Source organism: Lepus europaeus, chromosome 16 (genome assembly GCF_033115175.1).
Source record: "Lepus europaeus isolate LE1 chromosome 16, mLepTim1.pri, whole genome shotgun sequence".
Classification (NCBI taxonomy): domain Eukaryota; kingdom Metazoa; phylum Chordata; class Mammalia; order Lagomorpha; family Leporidae; genus Lepus; species Lepus europaeus.
The window spans coordinates 3659787-3675386 of record NC_084842.1 but is presented as its reverse complement, the minus strand read 5'-3'; the positions used below and the strand labels follow the sequence as shown (position 1 = coordinate 3675386).

The window sequence follows — 15600 nt, the reverse complement described above, 5'->3', positions numbered from 1 at the left end:
CTATGCAAAACATGTGGCTTTTTGGCTGGCCAGAGGGTCAGTGTGAATTCTTTTTTTTTTTTACTTTTTTTTTAAACTTTTATTTAATGAATATAAATTTCCAGTGTACAGCTTATGGATTACAATGGCTTCCCCCTCCCATAACTTCCCTCCCACCCGCAACCCTCCCCTCTCCCACTCCCTCTCCCCTTCCATTTGCATCAAGATTCATTTTCAATTCTCTTTATATACAGAAGATCAATTTAGTATAAAGATTTCAACAGTTTGCACCCACATAGAAACACAAAGTGAAACATACTGTTTGAGTACTAGTTATAGCATTAAGTCACAATGGACAGCACATTAAGGACAGAGATCCCACATGAGGAGCAAGTGCACAGTGGCTCCTGTTGTTGACCCAACAAATTGACACTCTAGTTTATGGCGCCAGTAACCATCCTGGGCTCTCGTCATGAGTTGCCAAGGCTATGGAAGCCTTCCAAGTTTGCCGACTCTGATCATATTTAGACAAGGTCATAAAAGACAGAGTGAGGATAGTAACCAATGATCCTAAGAGTGGCATTTACCAGGTTTGAACAATTATACAGCATTAAGTGGGGAAGAGGACCATCAGTACACACAGGTTGGGAGTAGAGCCATTGGTGGTAGAGTAGAGGTTATGATTACAAAGGAATGAGGCCCAAGTGCACTAGACAGGGCCTAGAACAAAGGACAGAGTCATTGTTAGAGGAGCTAAGAAAGGTGCTGTCTAAGCTACAATTAAGTTTTCTGATTGAGAGGCAAATAGAACCTGACAGAAGGGGCTTGATAATAATCAATGTGTGAATTCTTAAACAATATATTTTGTGAAGGCTTAAGGTAAAATTTTCTGGAAAGGTAAGAAGAAACAACATTGCAGAAGACCTCTAAAGTACAGAGAAGGAAATAGGGAGTCACAAATATACTTATGTATATAAGCATATTAGGTCTTCCAGGTCATTTTAGGGGGCAGAAGTATGACTATTTTAGTAGTTTAGGTGAGTGGTGATGGTGACTTGAATAACAACATCTGTTAGCACTGGAGAGAGAAATTCAATAGAATCATTCAGTAGAATGATTGGGAAACTGAGGCATTTCAAACAATTTAGTTGGCTTCTTGGCCTTTTGGCTATGATCAAATGTAGTATCAAATAATTTAGTTGTTGCTCAAGAAAATGTATAGATTATACTGTAATTAACAAAAGGATATTTGTGTGAGGAAGGGATGAGTTTAGTTTTTAGTATACATTGAGATATCCAAGTGGGTTTTTTTTCCCCACTGAAAATGTGAAGATAAGAATTTGAACCCCTGCGGAGACATAGGGATATAGGTTTAGCAGTAGTGTGTATTTAAAAAAAAATCAGGAGAGTTTATATAGGGAATTTATAAACAAATTAGTGACTAAAGTCTAAATCTTGGAAAAGATGAAAATTTCTGGAATATATAGAAAAAAAACTGATTATCTAGCATGGAAGATCCAATTGGAGAGATTCAGAAGGTAGGAAGGGAAACAGATGAGAGAAGGATTGTTTACATTGTTATTTGATTGAGGCATCAAAGATTGTAAATAGAAACTAGAAGTCCAGCACAGGAAAGAGTTTTGGTTTGAAAGGTTTATGGCTATGGACATCTTCCTCAGAAGTTTCAGAAGTTTCAGAGTTTCAGAGTGGGCAGGAATTGAGAGAGTGGAGGATATGTGTGTATTTAAAATCTGTTGAGAATTTATACACACACACACACACACACATAAGCAGTATTTGTACACAGGGTCAAAAAAGAGTTATTTAGAATGTGAGTGACTTGAAAATGGCCAATAAAATCACATTTGGATAAACAATTTGGTGGGAGGGGGGAGTTTGAAATTTTAGGAAAGAGTTGGGTGTATTTAGTGTATGGCTCAGGATGGAATCTATAGTGCAGATGTAAAGGTTTGCTTTCAATAGAAGAAATAATCCTCTGGAAATAAGGAGTGAGGATGGGCTCAGATAATTGAGGGGAAAAGAACATGGGGGTCATGAAGGATGAATTGAACTTTTTAGATAGCTACTGAGAGAAATGAAAGAAAACTATGATCAACATTATCGTGAGGGAATGAGTACTTAGTTAAGCTTGTGTTTATGAATTTGTAGTGAGACCAAGTAACTCTTATAAAATTTTATCTTACATGTGCATTTTAATTTAACATTTGAGGGTAAAATCTGAACTCCATGAATGATAAAGAGGACTGGAGAGTTCTGTGTTTGGAACTGGGATAAAAATTATCTAGCTATATCTATCATCTATTGATTTCAATTTGATATATCTAGCAATTTATATTGTTTATGAATCTGAATTTTAAGTATTGTACATCACTCTACTTAAAATGCCACCATCAGCACTTCATTTTTTTTTTGTAATTGACATGGAAGTATTTGGGCCTGAGGGCTCTGCTCTGGAATAGCAGGTTAAGCCTCTGCCTGGGACTCTGGCATCACATGTGGGCTCCAGTTTGCATCCTGGCTGCTCCATTTTGATCCAGCTCCCTGCTGATGGCCTTGGAAAGCAATGGAAGATAGCCCAGGTGCTTGGGGCCCCGCACCCATGTGGGAGACCCGGAAAAATCTCCTGGCTTTGGATTGGCCCAGCCTTGGTTATTGTGGCCATTTGGGGGATGAACCCGTGGATAGAACTCTCTCTGTAATTCTGCCTCTCAAAAACATAAATAAGACTTTAAAAAGAAAGAAATATTTGAACAACAGCATATACCAAGTAGGTTGATATCAATTTAAATTTCTCAGTAGAAAAAAATTGTACATGAATAATAACTTTTCTATGGCTTATCTGAGTGTGTTTTTGTGATTTTTTGCCTAGATCATTTTTATCTTCAATGTCGATTGTTTATTATTATGACAAAAATGATACCCAGCATCACACACCTTTGAAAAGTCAGGTAAAACTTAGCTTTCTTTTCTTTTAGTTTATTACTATAATTATTAAAATATATTAATATTCTATAATAATCATATTATTTTCACTGAAGTTGAATAAGCTGGACTAGGGCTTATTTCTAGTTGGGATATAGTAATTGGGTAATTACCATTCATATTAAAGTATTTAGGTAGCTAAAGTAATGGTTATAAATGACATATATGGGGTGTTCATTTTTTTAAATAAGTTATCCATTGGCTTTTCTTTGTGAAATTTTTTTTTCAGATGGATTGCAATTATAATGGATATGTTTCAGGTTTTCCAAATTCTCTTGTGACACTCAACACTTGTTCAGGACTCAGGTTGTATTAAATGTATTAAAGACATTCAGCTTGCCAGTATTATATCCTGCTAGTCTATGAATAACTCCTTCATAAGCTTTTCTACTTATATAGTCACCTTTGTTATTTAAATTCCCTAAGTACTGAATCAGAATCACCAATGAATTAGACCTGATTCCCTTATTACCTGAGAGACTGCTGTTGATACTGAAAGGATCTGCTGCTTGAAGCTTTGAGCAACATTGAATGTTGGAGATACTGATTGATCTCAAATAGTTCTGCAGTTTTCTCAAATTCTATTTTTGTCCTGTTTTATAATCTCTTAGAGCAATTTAAATTGTAGAATGCCAGAGAATGCTCAGCACTGTGGCTCTGTGCTCAGTCACTGTTATGCAAAAAGTACCTTCATTTCATCCATGCACAAAAATGACTTAGGGTATTAAGTGTCAAAGGAGAGTTAGGTACATCAAAGAGAGGGAACATACCGGGTTCTAGTCGAGGTCGGGGCGCCGGATTCTGTCCCGGTTGCCCCTCTTTCAGGCCAGCTCTCTGCTGTGGCCCGGGAGTGCAGTGGAGGATGGCCCAAGTCTTTGGGCCCTGCACCCACATGGGAGACCAAAACCTCGCTCCTGCCTTCAGTTCAGCGCGGTGCGCTGGCCGCAGTGACCATTGGAGGGTGAACCAGCAGCAAAGGAAGACCTTTCTTTCTGTCTCTCTCTCTCACTGTCCACTCTGCCTGTCAAATAAATAAATAAATAAATAAATAAAAATAGAGGGAACATAAGACTCTGAAGAGCATACATAGATTTTAATAGACTGGTTCTGAAAAATGTGTACATTAGGAATATGTACATTAAATAAGCTCAACTTATTTGAGCAGACTGTTGTATCTGTGATTTCTTTAAAATAACATATAAAGGAACAGGCATTTGGCCTAGCAGTTTCTTAACTGGGCCCCACATCAGAGTTCTTGGGTTTGAGTCATGGTTCCAACTTTTTAACTTCCTGCTAATGCAGACCCTGGAAGGCAGCAGTTAGGGCTCAAGTATTTGGGTTACTGCCATCCACATGGGAGACCTGGATTAAATTCCCGACTCCTGGCTTCAGCACAGAAAAACCCCAACCAGTCCAAGCATTTCGGGAATGAATCAGCAATGGGAGGTTCCTCTGTCTGTCTTTCTCTATAGATACTTGCTTTTTCCTCCTTTACAAGAAACCATCATAATGAAAATATTCATAATATAAAACAATATGAATTCTGCATATAGTGTTCTACGTTTGGAGTAGATAGAAGAGCAAAGAGACAACATAGGAAAACTAGAGAGATTTTGAGTATTAAAAAATTTCTAGTTAGTATTTCTGATTTGAATATTAGATTATAGTTTTTGGTGGAATGTCAGTCTTAAAATAATATTTTAACATCCAGGGGAACAGTGCAGTTTAAAAATATCTCATATGGAATTGAACCAGCTGAGGCTGTATCAGGATTTGCACATATGATTTATGAAGAGAAAACTGACCCCAGTGTTATTCATCTGGTGGAAAATGACACTCATGGTTGGCTTTATGCTTCATGGAATGAAGTCAGAAAATATCCAGAAGTAAGTGTTGACTCTTTTATTTTATCTGATCCAATAAACTTTTTGAACTAAAAAATATTTTCAGGGCCAGGTTTTGTTGGTGACTTGTAAATCTTACAATTATTTTATGCTTTCATAAGGCCCTCTGTGTCAAATGACTAGAGAATGCTTATGTTCATTGTTGCACTTGTCATTAGTTGAAAGTTTAGGAAAGACTTAGGTAGTTAATCTTGGAAACAGCAAGATGTAAATTTAAAATTAAAAGAAACAAACTATTTTCACATTATTGTTTTTTATGTCATTCAAAGTGTTATTTTTCCTAGATCAGACAACTAAATATTATATCATCTGGATGTCTTAAGTTTTTGTCTTAGGAGAATTCAAAAACAATTAATTTCAGCGGCTTTACACAAGGTATAAATGAAGCCCAATGATAAATTTTTCCTCTACAAAATCTTGCAAACTGTCATAACTAACACCTACTTGACTCCATTTTTCTAAGTTGCATTATTTGCCAAAAGTAGCTTCCTATACTGGGGAGCAGGAAGTCTGTCCAATGGCAGAGTTATATGAGGCTAAGGAGAGCAAAGGTTTGCTCTATAAACACATGACTTCCAGTATTGCAGAAGTAAAGGAAATCTTGGTGTTTATAAACATTTGGAAGTCTAGTCGAAAATTCACACCAACCAGAGCATTTTTGAACTGCAATGTTCAGCCCAGCACCTAAATTGTGTATTTGGAAACAGCCTCATCATATAATCAGTAATAACAACACATCTTTCAGTTTATCTCTGAATTTAACTTCATTTGGAGGTAAATTTTCATGAATACTTCAGGACTCGTTTTGTTTCTCTTTTCCAGAGAACTGACTTTTCCAAGCTATTGCATCGAAATATCGAAATATACATTGTTGTGGAAGAAAATCTGGTATGTCATATTTTGTGTACTATTGTTTTAAAATTATTTACCATTTCTCTCTAGCTTGATTTTGATGATGTAATGAAAATTTTCCACTGTCTTATTTTGCATTTGAAATTGTGTGTGCTTAAAAATTATGAATGAACCAAGTTTTTGTCAAGTTGTTTTGTATATATGATCTCTAATTGCTCTTGGAAAGTTAAGTATCTTCATTTCCTAAGCCTTCCAGAAGCATGAAAAACTAAGTGTGCCACAGACCAACAGACTGCAATGCCCTAAAACTTAATTTCTTCCCACAATGATAATAGTTAATCGCTTTAGCAACATTGGAATTGCAAGCTACAAATCACATATGCCATTCTTTCAAGCAAAGGGAGAAAACAAATACTTGTTTCATTTTAGTTTGCAATAAATGAAATGGGAAAAAAATAAACAAAATTAGATCTCATATGGATTTAGGCTTTGAATGTGTATTAATATGTGTTGTTGGGATTTTAACCCACGAAGCTGCATCAGTTCTGGTTGGTAAGAAGTGAAGGCATTCAATGGCAACAAATAGTATTTCTTCCTGGAAGAGTGCATCTAGAAGCAGGACATTTTAGCATTTCTGGAGGTTAGTGTCACACCAGTGAACTCACAGTCCAAAAGGAAATAAGCCATCACAAACAAAGTTCAGCAAAACGAAATAAAATACATTGAGCTAAAAAAAAATTAGGTATTACAATTTTAGCATCTTGGTGATAAAATAAAATAAACCTTCCCCCCGCCACCAAAGGAATTTGTTGATTCTAGAAGAGGTGAATATAAGGCAAGAAAGCTGAGCTAAATGCTGGCAGGAGCAATAAAAATGGAATTTCATAGCTCATTGATGAACTGGCAGTATTTTAACTTAAGTTGATTTAGCACAAGGCCCACACACACCCTGAGATCACGTACTTTTTAAAAATTTTTTAAATTATTTTTTTATTTTTTGACAGAGTTAGACAGTGAGAGAGAAAGAGACAGAGAGATAGTTATAGATAGTGAGAGAGAGAGACAGAGAGAAAGGCCTTCCTTCCGTTGGTTCACTCCCCTAATGGCTGCCGCAGGCGGCACTGTGCCAATCCGAAGCCAGGAGCCAGGTGCAGGCACCCAAGCACTTGGGCCATCCTCCACTGTCCTCCCGGGCCATAGCAGAGAGCTGGACAGGAAGAGGAGCAACTGGGACAGAATCCGGAGTCCCAACCAGGACTAGAACCTGGGGTGCCGGTGCTGCAGGCAGAGGATTAGCCAAGTGAGCCGTGGTGCCAGTTGAGATAACGTACTTTTGACAATGACCCTGACGCAGGCCAGCAGGAAGTTTGCCGGGGAAGTTCCACTTCGTAATTACGGCCCACTGGTTGGGAAATACTCCGTTTTTCTTGAATGTAGGATCATATGGTAGCTCTATTTTTAGTTTTTGGAAGAACTTCCATACTGTTCTCCACAATGTCTGCAGTAATTTGCATTTTCACCAACAGTGTGCAAAGGTTCCATTTTCTCCACATCCTTGCCAGCGCTTCTTATTTCTTGTGTTTATGATAATAGCCAGTCTAACTGGAAAAAAGTGGTACTTATTGTGGTTTCCACTTGGATTTCCCTGATGATTAGTGATGGTGTTCATTTTTTCATGTAACAGTCAGAAATTTGTACACCTTTAAGAAATGTCTTAAAGATTTACTGCCATTCTAAAATTGAATGATGATGATGATAATGGTTTTGCCATTGATTTGTTTAAATACCCATTAATTCTGGTTATTAACCCCTTGTCAAGTACATAATTTGAGGGGTTGGCATTGTGGCATAGTAGATAAAACCATTGCCTGCAACCTAGTCATCCTATGTGGGTGCCAGTGTGTACCCCAGATGTTCCACACCCAATCCAGTTCCTTTCTATGGCCTGGGAAAGCCGCAGAAGATGGCCCCAAGTATTTGGGTCCCTGCCACCCATGTGGGAGACTCAAATAAAGTCCCTAACTCTTGGCTTTGGAATGGCCTAGCCTTGGCTGTTGCAGTCATCTAGGGAGTGAACAAGCACATGGAATATTCTCTCTCTCTTTCTCTTTTCTCATCTCTCTCTCTCTCTGTCTCTCTCTTTCCCTCTCCCTCTCTCCCTCTCTATCCTTCCCTCTCCGTCTTTCCCTCTCTCTGTAACTCTGACTTCTAAATAAATATATTATATAATAATATATTACAGTATCTGTTGCTGTGCAGAATTCAAAGTTTAGTTTGAAGAAATTTGTTTGTCTATTTTTGCCAGTGCAGAATTAAGTAGCACCTTCTGCTGCTATAGTTTTTGACGGTTTTAAGCATTTTACAGAAATTAAATTATGTAGCATTTTTGTGAGTAACATGTTTAGCTAGTTAATGTCCATGTATAAAGTGAGATAATATGTCCTTTTTTTAAAGGCTGCATTATATCCCATTGTATGTACAGCATATATCTTTATTCTTCTGTCAACAGATATTTTTATTGAGCTCTTGATTATTGTCAGGTTGTGAATAATGTTGCAGTCATTGTGGAAATCTCTTTGAGATTCTGTTTTGAATTCTTTTGGACACAGGCCTCATTGAGGAATTGCTGGAGCATGTGGTAATTCTATTTTTAATTTGTAAAGGAATGTCATACTGCTTTTCATAATTGCTGCAAGAGTTTTTAGTCTCCCCAGCAGTACACACGGCTCCAGTTTCTCTGCATCCTCAACTACAATTGCTATTTTAAAAAAAAAATGTATCTACTTTGATATCCATGAGATAATATCTCATTGTGGCATTTCTTTGCATTTTCTTAGTCTTGCATTTCTTTTAATGTTAATAATGTTTTCATATGATTCATGATTTTGTATATTTTTTTGAGAACTGACTATACAATTACTTGACCATTCTTTAATTTCTCTTCATGTTGTTGAACCTCTTATTAAAAATTATTTACAAATAAGAAGCTGCTTCAAAAATGTCATCAAACATGGACCTTATAGATGTTTATTTCAGTGCAGTATGCATTTCCATGCCCTTTTGAAGTATTCTTCCTTAGGTTGCTTTTTTTTTTTTTTTTTGCTCTTTGATTAAGTCTTTTAATGTAATAGGTTCAATATATTTTTTGTTTGTGTTGCTTGTTCTCGTGTCACATCCAAGGAATAATACACACATACAATATCCTGAAGCTTTTCCCCTGTTTTTTTTTCTAGGAGTTTTATAGGTTTAGGTCTTTTGTTTAGGTCATTAATCCATTTTGAGTTACTGTTTGTACTTGTTGTAAGGTAAGAGTCCTACATTATTCCTTTGCATGTGGATATCTACTTTCCCTACCATGATTTGTTGAAAAGATTTATTTTCTTCTGTAGTCAAAGATCATACAGGCAAGCATTTATTTTTAACTTTTCCATTCTGATCTATCATTGTGCCAGTACCAAACTGTCTTAATTAATGTTGCTTTATTGTATATTTTGAAATCAGAATGTGTCCATCTTTGTTCTTCAGGATTATTTTGGATATTCTAAGTGCCTTAACGTTCCATTTGCATTTGGAATTTACTTTTCTATTTATGCAAAAATGCCATTAATATTTTCATATGCATCATATTAAATATGTAAACTACTTTGGGAAGTGTGGACATTTTAATGGCATTAAATCTTCCATCCATAAGCATGGGATGTGTCTTCATATCCCGTATGGGATGCCAGCTCACTGGCATTTACTCTCTATGTTACAACAACATCCCTAGGATACAGTTATCTTAACTAGCTGGGTCAAATGCCCACCCCTGCAGTTTGGTTTAGCCTAGCTAGAACTGTCACCACGTTTTCAACCCATTAGAAGTTTTGAGGACTACTCAAGCCTTTTGTGAGCACCGTCTCTTGGATTTGTTGTGTATCTCTTAGTTAAGAGGTCTGTGTCTACACAGGAGCTCCTGGTGTCTGCCTTGCTGCCTTCTCTGGTACTGTAACAAACCTTAATGCTGGAGCTCCATAGAATGGTATAGCAGACTGTGGTGCTTGATCAGGGCACATTGACTGCTTTTGTTCTCAGCAGCTCCCAACCTGGCGCACTCTTCCTGTTGATGCTTAAGTTCACATGCAGCAGAATCCAGACCCTTAGGTAGCACTCTCAGTAATCATAATATTGATTATGTGTTCCAATATTCTTTTTCCCTCCCTAAGTAGGTGGTAGGAATTGAGAGTTTCTTCCTGGTTTGGTTACTCTCTGGTAAGGGGAGATGCTCTGGAGAGTGTCATCATCGTTTTTTAACAGAGCTTTGATATGGTTCACTTCATGCTGGCCTCATACAAGCTTTTTAAATTGGTTTCTGAATTTTTAAAAATATGACATGGCTGTTAAACAATGTGTTTAAACTGGATATGCTAGAGGTGATGTTTTTGGTAAACATGAGGGGTTTATGTTTGCTGAGTTCCTTTTATTTCTTTTAATTTTTCCTAGGTTGCACTGCTGTATTGGATTAACTAGCTGTTGGTCCATGTATTGTTAAGTCAGTGCTTCCCAAGGGAAGGTGGGTTTAAGGCTTCCTAGGACACAACCTTGCTGAGGTCACTTCACTTTAACCATTTTGAAGGGGCATTAATTACAAATTGTGTGCAACCACCACCTCCATACTTCTATAGTCTCCAGAACATTTTCGTGATCACATCTGTGCCCATTAAATTATAATTCCCTTCCTCCTTCCTCCCAGCCCCTGGAAACCACCATTCTATTTTCTGTCCCTATGATTGCATACTCTAGGTATCTCATATAAGTGTAAACAAACAATATGTGTCCTTTCGTGTGTGGCCTGTTTTGTTAGTATAATATCTTCAAAATTTGTAAACATTACAGTGTATATCAGAAATGCATTGATTTTTAAGGTTGAACAATGTGTCATTTTATGTATATGCCATGCTTTGTCAATTCAACAGCTAATGGGTGTTTTCTTTTGCTACTTTTGCTTTTGTAAATAGTACTGCTGTGACCACTGGTCTACATATATTTGTTTAAGGCTCTGCTTTCAATTATTTAAGTGTATACCTTAAAGTGACATGTTATGGTAATTCTCTGTTTAAGTTTTTGAAGAACTGGCATACTGTTTTTTTTTTTTTTACAGTGACTTCTATATTTTACATCCCCATTAGTAAGACACAGATTCCAACTTCTTTACATCCTCACCAACAATTACTATTTTCTTATTTTCTATTTTTTGCTTGCTTGTTTTAAATAATACTCATCCTAATGGATAGAAATGATATCTTACTGTAGTTTCGAGTTCCTAGATGAATAGTGGTGTTGGGGATTTCTTTTCATGTACTTACTGGCCATTTATATATCTTCTTGGGAGTAATGTCTTTTAAAATCCTTTGCCATCATTTTATTGTGTTATTTTTGTTGTTTGAATTATGCATTGGGTGGTTTTCTTTTTGTGTGTGCATTCCGTACAAAGCGGCTTCAAAAATATCATGCAAAAATTGAATTGAATTAAGATATAAGGTTATTTTAGTGCAAACATTTTTTGCCGTTAGTTCACCATTCAATGGCCACCACAGCCGGTGCACTGCAGCCAGCACACCGCGCTGAACCAAAGCCAGGAGCCAGGTGCTTCTCCTGGTCTCCCATGGGGTGCAGGGCCCAAGCACTTGGGCCATCCTCCACTGCACTCCTGGGCCACAGCAGAGAGCTGGACTGGAAGAGGAGCAACCAGAAAAGAAGTTTAGGGGCTGGCATTTGACCTAGAAGTTAGGCCAACATTTAGGATTCCCTATGCCCACATTGGATTACCTGCAATTAATTCCTGGGAATGGGTCCTGATTCAGCTTCCTGCTAATCACACCCCAGCAGGACATGGCTTATGTAATCAACCCATGTGAAAGATCTAGATTGACTTCCTGGCTTCCAGCTATTTATTTATTTGAAAGGCAAAGTGTGTGTGTGTGTGTGTGTGTGTGTGTGTGTGTGTGAGAGAGAGAGAGAGTAAGAGAGAGAGATTTTCCATCAGCTGATTTACTTCCCAAACGGCCACAACAGCCAGGTCTTGGCCAGACTTAACTAGGATCCAGTAACTCATCTTGATCTTCCATGTGGGTAACAGGGGCCCAGGTGCTTGGGCCATCCCCTCCTTCTTTGCCAGGTTCATCAGCAGGGAGATGAATCAGAAGCAGAGGCAGCCAGGATTAGAACCAGCACTGTGATGTGGTATGCCAGCATCCACAAGAGGTAGCTTAACCCACTGTACCACCACCCTGGCCCCCTCTCTTTGATTTTTGAGGTTGGGTAAATATCAGATATAGCCACTGAGCTTCATATCTTTTTTTTTTCCAGAAGATTTAACTGGGCTTCTTCTCTCTCTCTCTCTCTCTCTCTCGCTCGCTCTCTCGCTCTCTCTCTTGCTCTCGCTCTCTGCCTCTCCCATCAATTCGCCTGTTAATGTGAAATTAATACAGATAGAACAGATTCCATGTAGTTCATAGGTACAATTCTCAGAATATACTGTTAGTTTCCTTCCCTCTCCCTCACTTTCTTTCTTCTCTTTCTTTTCTTTATATCTCTTTCTTTCTGTGTATAATTTTTGCGATAGATATTTTCAGTTTACAGTATTTCAAGTTTATATTGGTGCAAACAGTTCTGAACTCATGTATAGGAGGGGTCTGCAAAAATTCATGAAAATTATGTGTTAGGAAAACATTATTTGTGGATTTCAAAACTGTTTTGCACCAAAATAACCATCGTTTAATTCTGTGTCCAAAAACTTTTTAAAGTACCTTCACATAAAACAAATTTTCCAGAATTTAAAGAACAAATATATTTATTCATAATCAAATTGATATGTTTAACCATAGCTATGTCAGGTAAGTCAAAATAAAATCAGAAATATACTATATTTGAACAGCATCACCAGTACATGTGACTTAATAAAAGAAAAATAATGCAATGCATATTCATTATAAACACACAAGTAGTAGCTATCAACATTAACCACAAATTATGACAACAAATATAAAAATATTGTGCATGGTATATATTTCTTTACTACCATTAATTTATGCTAAAAAATCTTTAATAAAGAGGATAATTATAAAGTCTCCATTGCCTGAAAGTTAAAATTCTTAATAAATCATTAGCAGAAAATATTAACTTCATCTATAAAATTATGTACATGTACTGATATTTTTAAAAAGAAAGAAAACATTGAAAACTAATGAAAACAATTTGTTCCTAGGTTTTAGAACAAGAAAGCAAGTTTAACTGAAAGACCTCTTAGCTCTTGCAGCCTCACCTGCCTTAGTTGTAGCAGGCATTTGGAGAGTGAACCAGCAAATGGGGGATCTCTCTCTGTGTATCTCTGTGTATGTCTCTCTGTCTTTCAAATAAATAAAATAAATAATACAGTTTAAATAAATAAATGAAGAGGCATACATTAAAAATAGAGACAAAAGAGAAATATTCCCAGTGCAAATTTGCTATATTAGAAAATTAATAAAATTGAGAAGTATATAGTAAGATTTATCAAGAAAAAAATCAAAAATCCTGGCATATAAAATTGAGAAAATAAATACAGATCCCAGAGTTTAAAAAGAGTGATAGGACTTATTATAAAAATTTCTTTTGGTAAAGGACTTTCAGAGATCATGAGATAATTCCTTGAAAATTACAAGTTCAGAGTCAGAAGCAAGATGATAGTTAAGCTAGATGCTCTGACAACACATCACTTTGAACAGCTATCCAAGTCACCTTCACAAGCACTAAGGAAACTAGGTGAGAAACCATAGTGCCTCATTTTAGAACAATAAGAAGAAAAGAGACCTTGAAGTAAGCAGGAATGAATAAGCTACCTGTCTCATTGATCTCCAAGCTCCAACTACTTCAGCATGGAGAGAGACACTTTCTCAGGGAAAAGAGAGGAAATTGGAGTCCAGTGTCAAGCTTACTGTGTTAAACTTCAGATTCTATGAGAGCCCCATAGTCTCTCCCCTAAGTCTCATCTTGCATATCGAGTGGGTATGCTTTGGCCAGACAGCCTGCACAACCTCTCCACCAACCTCTAGGCCAACCTTCTACTGCTTTCCTAAGCCATAGCAGAGAGCTAGATCAGACATGGAGCATCCAGGACACAAACCTGCACTCATATGGGATGCCGGCACTGCAGGTAGAGACTTTTATCTGCTGTGCCACAACTTCAGCCCCTAGTTTTTTATTTTATTTTATTTTTTTGACAAGCAGAGTAGACAGTGAGAGAGAGAGACAGAAAGAAAGGTCTTCTTTTACCTTTGGTTCACCCTCCAATGGCCGCCGCGGCCAGCGTGCTGTGGCCGGCACATTGTGCTGATCCGAAGCCAGGAGCTAGGTGCTTCTCCTGGTCTCCCATGCGGGTGCAGGGCCCAAGCACTTGGGTCATCCTCCACTGCACTCCCGGGCCATAACAGAGAGCTGGCCTGGAAGAGGGGCAACTGGGACAGAATCCGGTGCCCCGACTGGGACTAGAACCAGGGGTGCCGGCGCCGCAGGCGGAGGATTAGCCTATTGAGCCGCGGTGCCGGCCCTTATTTTATTTTATTTTATAAAGTTATACAAATTTCATATATACAGATTTTGGAACATAGTGATTCTTCCCGCTCTACCCTCCTTCCTGCCAATGCTCCAATCTTTCTTCCTCCTTCCTCTCCCATTCCCACTCTTAATTTTTACAAAAACCTATTTTCAATATATTTAATGATGATAAAGTTAACCATACACTAAGTAAAAGAGTTCAACAAATAGTATGAAGGGAAAAAAACATAAACAAAAACACTGTTCTTCAGCAGTAGAGACAAGGGCTGTAAACAATCACCAAATCTCAAAATGTCCATTTCACTCCAATACATTACATTTTAGATACTCTATTATATTCTCTCAGAGCAGGGAAGACATAAGATACCAGTCTTTGGTTCACTAAGTATAATGGTTTCCAGCTGCATCCATCTTGTTGCAAAAGGCAGGATTTCATTTTTTTTTTTTACAGCTGAGTAATACTCCATATTGTGTATATATACCATAATTTCTTTATCCAGTCAACTGTTGATGAACATCTAAGTTGATTCCATATCTCAGCTATCATGAATTGTGTTCCAGTGAACATGGGGGTAAGGTAACTTTTTCACATGCTGATTTCTTTTGGTTCGGCTAAATTCCCAGCAGTGGGGTGACTGGATCATATGGTAGGTCTATATTCAGTTTTTTAAGTGTAATGAGCATTCATAATTCTCAGCTCTTGATTTCTGAAAACATGTTTTAGTAAAATTAACCTGGACTTCTTGGAGAAACTGGAGTAGAAAAACTTCAAGGTGCAACTGAAAAATCTCGCTCTGCTACAAAGCAAGAAAATATTCAATGCCTGATGTTGGCATATAAAATGGATGCAGGATTTGAATTGAAAATGTGGCCACTTGCAAGTTTGGTATATTTTGAGCATTGCTATATTAAAAACTGTAATTGACCTTTTGTATAACATGGTAAATTAATAAACATAGAAGAAATAAGAGAATTAGAAAACATCAATTGACATCTACAATATGTTGATTTTTCTGAGGGACATCAGTGGATCCAAAAACACTGGAAAGGTTGCTGGGAAATAGCATACAGTTTCAAAATACCATTCCAGAGAAGTCTAACTTATTTCAAGATTAAAACACTTGACTTTTTAGTAAAGAAATTTGGAAAATACCCTATTAACCAAGAGTTCAAACTTAAAATTATTATAAATTTGACAAGATAACAAATATAAAGATTTAACACATTAATGTTAATTAATTTAACACATATATCAATAGCTCAAAAAGTAAAAATCATTATCATCTTG

At 37.1% G+C, this 15600-nt stretch overlaps 1 protein-coding gene across 1 annotated transcript in view; it reads left to right on the top strand.

Annotated features, from left to right (window-relative positions):
- Window positions 1-2885: 2885 nt before the first annotated feature.
- Window positions 2886-15600, top strand: part of LOC133775467 (disintegrin and metalloproteinase domain-containing protein 5-like) — an 81824-nt gene continuing 69109 nt past the window's right edge. Inside the window, exons 1-4 of the mRNA XM_062213800.1 lie at window positions 2886-2948; window positions 3212-3288; window positions 4694-4868; window positions 5709-5774. Coding sequence (XP_062069784.1) covers window positions 2886-2948; window positions 3212-3288; window positions 4694-4868; window positions 5709-5774 — 381 coding nt within the window. The remainder of the gene's footprint in view (window positions 2949-3211; window positions 3289-4693; window positions 4869-5708; window positions 5775-15600) is intronic.